This window comes from Scomber japonicus, chromosome 2, assembly GCF_027409825.1.
Source record: "Scomber japonicus isolate fScoJap1 chromosome 2, fScoJap1.pri, whole genome shotgun sequence".
Lineage (NCBI taxonomy): Eukaryota > Metazoa > Chordata > Actinopteri > Scombriformes > Scombridae > Scomber > Scomber japonicus.
The window spans coordinates 6,524,886-6,535,222 of record NC_070579.1 but is presented as its reverse complement, the minus strand read 5'-3'; the positions used below and the strand labels follow the sequence as shown (position 1 = coordinate 6,535,222).

Here is a 10,337-nt window from a genome sequence, read left to right as displayed (position 1 = left end):
TTTAGTTATATTACAGATATTTAGGATTAGAGCTGCAATGCAAACTGTTATTTTAAATGTGTACATACTGTAATTAATCACTTTTGAGGAATCCTGATTGGCTTCTTGTGGAGTTTTCTTTATATTTTCACACATCAAACATAATCTCAGTTCTATCACACTTTGCTGAATGTCACATTATCCAGGTATTGCAGTGGCTGATATACAATAAACAGCCAGCTTCCACAACATCTCTGTAGTTGGAAACATGATTGCAGTTCCCTCTCACTGCTGCAGGGGGCGACAGTGTGCAGAAAGTTTCAGCTTTGAATAGTTTTTATGTTTATTTTTCAGGATCTGAATGTATTTACCAGATATGAAGACAAATAAAATTTAAATATTTTCTTTAAATCTGTTCTTTTGTGCTGATTTATTTCTTACTTTCCCTCAAGTTTTTGAGGAAACTTGTCACAGTAACATACATTATTATGATTTTGGGATGTTGCTAAAATGAAGATCTACAGACACTGTTTGTATTGAAGAAGATCTTAATTGTCATGTTAGCTGTTTATCTTCTTTTCAGTGCATTTAAACTCTTTGGGGTCACTCAGTGAAGCAGAATATGTGGCAGTTTACTGAGTATGAAGCCTTTTCGGTATAACAGTCCATATTTGTTAGTGACAGCTGTAGATCACTGACTGAATCATTTTCATACTTAGACACCTCGACTGTGAGAGTTTGTTCAACTACTGTACAACAAGGTCACCAATGTGAACAATCAATGCTTCTGAAACTGAACCTCTAACTGTAATGATTAATTAATTAAATTACAAGTTTAAACATATTAAGATGCAACTCAATCATAAAAAGTGAAAAGTACTGAAAGTAAATTTAAATGTGTGTGAACAATCAGTGATGGATGGTAAAATGTTGTCTCATGGTTGTGATTCAGTATCTCTGATGTTTCACTGCCATCTAGTGGTGACGCTTCAGTGTTGCAGATTCAGGCTTCATCACTGAGGTCTCCCTCCACTGTCTGCTTTAAAGGCTCAGTTCACCTAAATAACAAAAAACATATTTTCTCATTTTCCTTCTGTGGTGTCTAGCCCTGCAGATAGTTTTGTCACATGATTTCTTTAGACTGTGCACAAACTGAAAGATTAAGATAATAAAAATGTCTCATTATTACTCTTTTCTCCTTACATTACTAACAGGCCAGAAGACTGGTCTCTTACTCGCTATAACAAAGACAAGACAAGTGTCTATAGAACAGGAAACTTGGGTGTCACATACGCCTATACTGTCACTTGGCCCCTCACGCATATTCATAGTGATAAGAAAGAGGAAGGAAATGTACCCATTTACCTTAAGCCTGATATTTGACTTCTGTTCACAGATCACAGACGACGAGTATCTTAACAGACAACGCCCTTCTCTGCTGTAAGTAGAACAGTTTACTGATATGACTATTACATGTTGTTTACATTATTTGATATATTTTATTGTCTCTGAAGCCTCACAGAGAGATGAGAGGAGCAGCTATGAGTTTAACAGCAGCAGCGAGTGGATTTGTTGTCTTCCTTCTCTCTGTGTCAGGTACTGTATATCTACATTTACATTGTAGGACATTTAGCACACTTATTCAGAGTAGCGTGTTGAATTAAGACAAAATGGTGAATAAATTTACCATTATAGGTAGTATTAGTATTAATTGCTGAACACTAATAATGTTATATTAAGATGTTGAGCTGTGTCTGCGTCATGAGTGGTGGGGGTGGGACCTGGCTGATATGGTTTGTCCTCCCTCCCTCCATAGATTGTAAGAATCATATATTTTTATTCATGCATATGAATATATTCATAGTTATATGATGGTACAGCAATGCACTGAGAATATCATCTTGACCATGATGTTTTTAATCAGTTTGGTGATTTCTGCACTCTGTACTGTAGAGCTGGACAACTGTTTTAGCTGTTACAACTATGACAGTTGCCCCTCCCTGTGAAAACTTCTTGACACCTATTTTATTTTGGCGCTTCTCAGAAGTTTCTCACATGTCATGTTCTGCATTATATGTGGTTTTCACACTTAGCTGAGCAGCAACTTGACCACAGAACTAACAGAGAGGAAACTAAAGACAAGTACAGACTCTCTAATGATTCAGTTTCTTCTTCTAATCCTGTTCAGTAAAACCACATTAATGTTCACAGCTTCAATATATTCTTGTTCCTTCACTGCACCTTCAGACTGTACCATGCTCTGTCTCATTGCAGAGAGATTAACTATACACTGCATTTAAAATAGTTTTTTGTACTGCAATTTCAAAGTATGTTTAAATATCTTTGGACTTTTCTATGCCTGTGTTCACCCAGTTCATTTCTCGTTAGATTGATACACAATGAGGAGCTTTGAATGACAACCACTGAAGATAAAATCATATTGGTGCCATGATCCACTTTGTCTTATTCACTGATTCTTAACTTGTTATAAATCTGATTGTGGTTTCTGATGTGCTCTGTGTTACAGTGGTACAGGGTCAGAATGACTGGGGAGTGACTTACACTTCTACTCACATCTGTGCCTTAAAAGGATCAACAGTGGACATACACTGCACCTACAGATACCCATCCAGGATAAATAATGTTAATACTACAGTTGATGAAACACTCTGGTTTACTAAAAACTTTGTGGATCTGAGAACAGACTCAGAGTACGCAGGTCATGTGCAGTATCACTGTGATAAAAATTACTGCATTATGAGAATCACAGACCTGAGAGAGAGAGATTCAGCTGAGTACAAGTTCAGGTTCATAACAAACCAACCAGGAGGGAAATATACTGGTTCACCTGGAGTCACTTTGACTGTCACAGGTAACATTTTCATGGAAAATCTTAATTGAATTTGAAACTGTTAATGTCTTGAATGTTTGTGTGTGTATGAATATAAATGACATTTCTGTTCTTTCTTCACAGTTCCAGATCTCCAGGTGAAGGTGATCCCATCAACAATCAATCCTTCCTCAGCAGAGCTGAAGTGTCACAGCAGCTGTCGTCTACCTTATCGTTCTTCCTTCATCTGGTACAAGAATGGACGGAAAATTAGTGGAGAAACATCTTCTTCTTATTCAACCAACTTCAATCATGCAGACAACTATTCCTGTGCTGTTACAGGATATGAGGATTTCCCTTCTCGTTCAGTTTGTGAGTTTTCTTCACAGTCTTCCACTAACATAACAGCATCTTGTGAAGCCTTTTATCTAAAGTACTGTACAATGACTTCATGTATTTCTAGTATGAGTGGCCCCACTGCCTCACTTGTTATTGGCACCAAGTTTTTCTCATTGAGCTCTACTGTTGTCAGTATCAATACAATACAACCTGCTTTGTGTTACTGCAGAAAAATATGTTGTTTTAGCAGTTTAGCTTCATTTTAACCTTCCTAATAGATAAACTCTTGGGGAATACACACACGCACACACATACACACACACATATACGCACACACGTACATGCATATGCATCTATTCATAGTTATATGATGGTACAGCAATGCACTGAGAATGTCATCTCCACACGGTGGCTTTAATCAGTTTGGTGGTTTCTGCACTTTGTACTGTAGAGCTGTTACAACTATAACAATTTCCCTTTTCTGTGAAAATTCATTGACACCTATTTCATTTTAGTTGCCCTCAGTAGTTTCCCACACTTCATGTTCCACATTTCTTTCTCATTGTCACATTTAGCTGAGCAGCAACTTGACCAAAGAACAAACAGACAGGAAACTAAACAAGACAAGCACATACTCTCTAATGATTCAGTTTCTTCTTCTCATCCTGTTCAGTAAAACCACATCAATGTTCACAGCTTCAATATATTCTTGTTCCTTCACTGCACCTTCAGATTGTACAATGCTCTGTCTCAGTGCAGAGAGATTAACTGTAAACAGCATCTAAAATAGTTTTTGTACTTTAAATTAATGTTATTCATACATTTATTTGGATGTTTTTTTCTATGCCTGTGTTCACCCAGTTCATTTCTCGTTAGATTGATGCACGATGAGGAGCTTTGAATGACAACAACTCAAGATAAAATCATATTGGTGGCATGATCCATTTTGTCTTATTCACTGATTCTTAACTTGTTATAAATCTGATTATGGTTTCTGATGTGCTCTGTGTTACAGTGGTACAGGATCAGAATGGCTGGGGAGTGACTTTCACTTCTACTCACATCTGTGCCTTAAAAGGATCATCAGTGGACATACACTGCACCTACAGATACCCATCCAGGATAAATGACCGTGATACTGCAGTTGATAAAACACTGTGGTTTACTAAAGAGAGGAATAATGAACCTGTGGATCTGAAAACAGACTCAGAGTACGCAGGTCGTGTGCAGTATCACTGTGATAAGAACGACTGCACTCTGAGAATCACAGACCTGAGCGAGAGAGACTCAGCTGAGTACAAGTTCAGGTTCATAACAAACCAACCAGGAGAGAAATATTCTGGTTACCCTGGAGTCACTTTGACTGTCACAGGTAATATTTTCATGGAAAATCTTACTTGAATTTGAAATGGTTTATATCTTGGAAATATCACTGTGAATGTGTGTTTGTGTATGAACATAAATGACATTTCTGTTCTTTTTACACAGTTCCAGATCTCAAGGTTGAGGTGATCCCATCAACAATCAATCCTTCCTCAGCAGAGCTGAAGTGTCACAGCAGCTGTCGTCTACCTGACAATCCTTCCTTCATCTGGTACAAAAATGGACAGAAAATTAGTGTAGAAACATCTTCTTCTTATTCAACCAACTTCAATGATGCAGACAGCTATTCCTGTGCTGTTACAGGATATGAGGATTTCCCCTCTCCTTCAGTTTGTGAGTTTTCTTCACAGTCTTCCACTAACATAACAGCATCTTGTGAAGCATTTTATCTAAAGTACTGTACAATGACTTCATGTATTTATAGTATGAGTGACCCCACTGCCTCACTTGTTATTGATACCATGTTTTTCTCATTGAGCTCTACTGTTGTCAGTATCAATACAATACAACCTGCTCTGTGTTAGTGCAAATAAATATGTTGTTTCAACAGTTTAGAAATGTTTCATCCTTCCTGTTACAGATAGTCTTTTACCAAGAGTCTATTATACATTCAGTCTCACTGTGACAATTAAAAAATGGGGGGATCCCTGCTGTCTTTATCACACATTTCACACTCTGTTAACTCTGTGTGTGAGTTTACCTAACTATGTTACTAACACAATGTCAAAATGTTTCCAAGGTAATAGACAGTTGATTTTAATATGAGCAGCAACGAGGGAATCAACCTTCACTCCTCACTTTGTGTCAAACATTTGCTTCTTACATTGTGTCAGTTATTCCACTGTTGACCAACTATGTTTTCTCCTCCAGATGGTCCAAAGCTTCCCTCTGTGTCAGTGAGTCCCTCTGGTGAAATCATTGAGGGCAGTTCAGTGACTCTAACCTGTAGCAGTGATGCTAACCCAGCAGCTAAATACACCTGGTACAAGAAGAATGTAAATCCAGACCTTCAACCTCTCAGTAAAGAACCACAGTTTATCTTCAGCTCCATCCAGTCCTCTGACTCTGGAGAGTATTACTGTATAGCTGAGAACCAGCTGGGGAAGAAGACATCTGAATACATCTTTATTGATGTGAAATGTGAGTAAAACAGTCTATTTAGAAAGCAACATACAACTGTTTAATCTCCTGAACCTTGTTAAAAACTGGAACATATTTGATTTGATTAGTTTGATCATGTCTGCTTTCTTCAGCTCTGCCTGCTTCACATTCAGTCTGCTGCAGTAGTTCACTGAGCAGCTTCAGCTCATCATGTTGTACTAATGCAACTATTCCTAATTATATTGTTAATTCATACTGATATATCTCCTCCAGATGCTCCAAAACTTCCTTCTGTGTCAGTGAGTCCATCTGCTGAGATAGTGGAGGGCGGTTCAGTGACTCTGACTTGTAGCAGTGATGCTAACCCAGCAGCTAATTACACCTGGTACAAGGAGAACCAAACACTGCTTCAAAGGTCAGAAGGACATTTTCATTTTACCTCCATCAGCTCTGAGGACAGAGGGATCTACTACTGCAAGTCTGAAAATAAATATGGACTGGTCAACTCTTCATTTCTATTCATTGATGTCCAGTGTAAGTACAAAATATCTACAGATATTTTAGGTCAAGGGTGGATTCACAAATTGTTTCGAGTTTCATGATTTGAAGCAAAGAGGACATTCAACCAACTGCTCGATTTTTTTTCTAGGAAAGCAAAGACAAAGCTGGTCATGTGACCATACACAGCAAAAACAGTCAGGTTAATTAACAGCGTGATGGCAAGAACATTTTAGCTTTAGAAAGCTACAGATTCAACATACAGTAGACTGACATCATTATTATCCCAGAGGGAATGACTAAAATTAGTTTTTTATATAAAACTTTGACACCTCCTGCTGGCAGTTCAAATAATTGCAGACTTCAATTTGTCAGAAATTTCAACTAAAACATTCAAAACCATAATCATTTAGAAGATTCTGTAATTACATTAAAGGGATATACACATGTACACAACAGAAATAATTCTTTAATATTATACATAATAATATTAATGAGAAGCATCTCCATAAATGTTTTCTTCCAGATGCTCCAAAGCTTCCCTCTGTGTCAGTGAGTCCCTCTGCTGAGATAGTGGAGGGCAGTTCAGTGACTCTGACCTGTAGCAGTGATGCTAACCCAGCAGCTAAATACACCTGGTACAAGAAGAATGTAAATCCAGACCTTCAACCTCTCAGTAAAGAACCACAGTTTATCTTCAGCTCCATCCAGTCCTCTGACTCTGGAGAGTATTACTGTATAGCTGAGAACCAGCTGGGGAAGAAGACATCTGAATACATCTTTATTGATGTGAAATGTGAGTAAAACAGTCTATTTAGAAAGCAACATACAACTGTTTAATCTCCTGAACCTTGTTAAAAACTGGAACATATTTGATTTGATTAGTTTGATCATGTCTGCTTTCTTCAGCTCTGCCTGCTTCACATTCAGTCTGCTGCAGTAGTTCACTGAGCAGCTTCAGTTCATCATGTTGTACTAATGCAACTATTCCTAATTATATTGTTAATTCATACTGATATATCTCCTCCAGATGCTCCAAAACTTCCCTCTGTGTCAGTGAGTCCATCTGCTGAGATAGTGGAGGGCGGTTCAGTGACTCTGACCTGTAGCAGTGATGCTAACCCAGCAGCTAATTACACCTGGTACAAGGAGAACCAAACACTGCTTCAAAGGTCAGAAGGACATTTTCATTTTACCTCCATCAGCTCTGAGGACAGAGGGATCTACTACTGCAAGTCTGAAAATAAATATGGACTGGTCAACTCTTCATTTCTATTCATTGATGTCCAGTGTAAGTACAAAATATCTACAGATATTTTAGTTCAAGAGTGGATTCACAAATTGTTTCGAGTTTCATGATTTGAAGCAAAGAGGACATTCAACCAACTGCTCGATTTTTTTTCTAGGAAAGCAAAGACAAGGCTGGTCATGTGACCATACACAGCAAAAACAGTCAGGTTAATTAACAGCGTGATGGCAAGAACATTTTAGCTTTAGAAAGCTACAGGTTCAACATACAGTAGACTGACATCATTATTATCCCAGAGGGAATGACTAAAATTAGTTTTTTATATAAAACTTTGACACCTCCTGCTGGCAGTTCAAATAATTGCAGACTTCAATTTGTCAGAAATTTCAACTAAAACATTCAAAACCATAATCATTTAGAAGATTCTGTAATTACATTAAAGGGATATACACATGTACACAACAGAAATAATTCTTTAATATTATACATAATAATATTAATGAGAAGCATCTCCATAAATGTTTTCTTCCAGATGCTCCAAAGCTTCCCTCTGTGTCAGTGAGTCCCTCTGCTGAGATAGTGGAGGGCAGTTCAGTGACTCTGACCTGTAGCAGTGATGCTAACCCAGCAGCTAAATACACCTGGTACAAGAAGAATGTAAATCCAGACCTTCAACCTCTCAGTAAAGAACCACAGTTTATCTTCAGCTCCATCCAGTCCTCTGACTCTGGAGAGTATTACTGTATAGCTGAGAACCAGCTGGGGAAGAAGACATCTGAATACATCTTTATTGATGTGAAATGTGAGTAAAACAGTCTATTTAGAAAGCAACATACAACTGTTTAATCTCCTCAACCTTGTTAAAAACTGGAACATATTTGATTTGATTAGTTTGATCATGTCTGCTTTCTTCAGCTCTGCCTGCTTCACATTCAGTCTGCTGCAGTAGTTCACTGAGCAGCTTCAGTTCATCATGTTGTACTAATGCAACTATTCCTAATTATATTGTTAATTCATACTGATATATCTCCTCCAGATGCTCCAAAACTTCCCTCTGTGTCAGTGAGTCCATCTGCTGAGATAGTGGAGGGCGGTTCAGTGACTCTGACTTGTAGCAGTGATGCTAACCCAGCAGCTAATTACACCTGGTACAAGGACAACCAAACACTACTTCAAAGGTCAGAAGGACATTTTCATTTTACCTCCATCAGCTCTGAGGACACAGGGATCTACTACTGCAAGTCTGAGAACAAATATGGACTGGTCAACTCTTCATTTCTATTCATTGATGTCCACTGTAAGTACAAAATATCTACAGATATTTTAGGTCAAGGGTGGATTCACAAATTGTTTCGAGTTTCATAATTTGAAGCAAAGAGGACATTCAACCAACTGCTCGATTTTTTGCTAGGAAAGCAAAGACAAGGCTGGTCATGTGACCATACACAGCAACAACAGTCAGGTTAACTAATGGTGTGATGGCAAGAACATTTAACCTTGAGAAAGCTACAGGTTTAACATGCAGTAGACTGGCATCATTATTATCCCAGAGGGAATGACTAAATTAGTTTGTTATATAAAACTTTGACACCTCCTGGTGGCGGTTCAAAAGAATGACAGACATCAATTTGTCAGAATATTCAAATAAAACATGCAAAACCATAGTCATTTGGAAGATGCTTAATGGCATTAAAGGAATCTAGACATACACAGAATAGAAATAATACTTTAAAATTACATATAATATTGAGATGCATCTCCATAAATGTTTTTCCTCTAGATGCTCCAAAGCTTCCCTCTGTGTCAATGAGTCCCTCTGGTGAAATCATTGAGGGCAGTTCAGTGAATCTGACCTGTAGCAGTGATGCTAACCCAGCAGCTAATTACACCTGGTACAAGGAGAATGAAGACTCACCAAAAGCATCAGGACAGATCTTCACCATCACTGATGTCAGACCTGAACACAGTGGGAATTACTCCTGTGAAGCCCAGAACAGAAGAGGACGCCATAACTCCACCTTGCATCTGACTGTTGTGAAAAGTAAGTTATACTCATTGATCTTTACACACACACACACACACTATCTTATTGAAGAGGTTTATCTTCTTTCTGTTGTCCCATTTTTTAGGGAAATCAGTATTTATGATGAACATCATCAGGTTGACTCTGGCGGTCCTGATACTGATTCCTCTGCTTCTCTTGATTCTGTGGATGAGGTAAAATAATAAAGACAACATCCTTTCATTTATCTTCTTATGCAAACATTTTCAAAGTTTTAAGTTTATAATTTTAATTTAGTTAAAGATTTATTATTTTTGTTGGATTCAATGCAGGAAGAAGAAAACTCTGAGCTCCACCACTGAAATGAATGAACCTGTAGAGACTATAGAGGTGAGAGAGAGAAACCTTATTGACACAACTTGCCCTAAAGTACAGTTATAATTATTTGATTTGTAAACGTACTAGAACACATTTTGTTATCAACATGAAATCATTAATTTAAATTATAAAAATAGCTTTCTGGTTAGAAACCAGTAAATATTTCAGCACAGAATTAAGTCTGAAGCATTATTATTAAAACATTTTTTTTTAAATCTCTTATTATGCAGATTACACAAATGATGCTTGTTGAGTCTCATATTATCATCTCTCTCCATCAGCTGGACTCTTGTCCCGTGTATGAGAACGTCTCAGACTTGAAGGTCAACACTGGAGCAGAGACAGATGACGAAGAGATCTACGAAAACCTGAAGTAAAATCCAGTCAGGTTGGAGCTTCCTGAAAGGTACAAAACAGACTGACATCAGATTCATAGTTACAGTTATTAGATGTACCTCATCTAAATGTCATGTGATTTTGTTGTGATGCAGTTGAACCAGAGGCTGGACTCACCTGATGGAAACAGAAAGTAGTACAACAGTGAAATATGAGAGTGGAGAGAGAGAGAGGCTGTAGAG

At 37.7% G+C, this 10,337-nt stretch overlaps 1 protein-coding gene across 1 annotated transcript; it reads left to right on the top strand.

The window, feature by feature from the left end:
• The first annotated feature begins 489 nt into the window (after positions 1–489).
• LOC128381074 (B-cell receptor CD22-like) lies at positions 490–10,136 on the top strand. Its single transcript, XM_053341028.1, has 7 exons — positions 490–508; positions 3,128–3,181; positions 6,657–6,926; positions 7,161–7,421; positions 7,912–8,181; positions 9,160–9,413; positions 10,041–10,136. The coding sequence occupies exons 1-7, from the start codon at positions 490–492 to the stop codon at positions 10,134–10,136; spliced, it is 1,224 nt and encodes a 407-aa protein (XP_053197003.1).
• Positions 10,137–10,337: the final 201 nt, after the last annotated feature.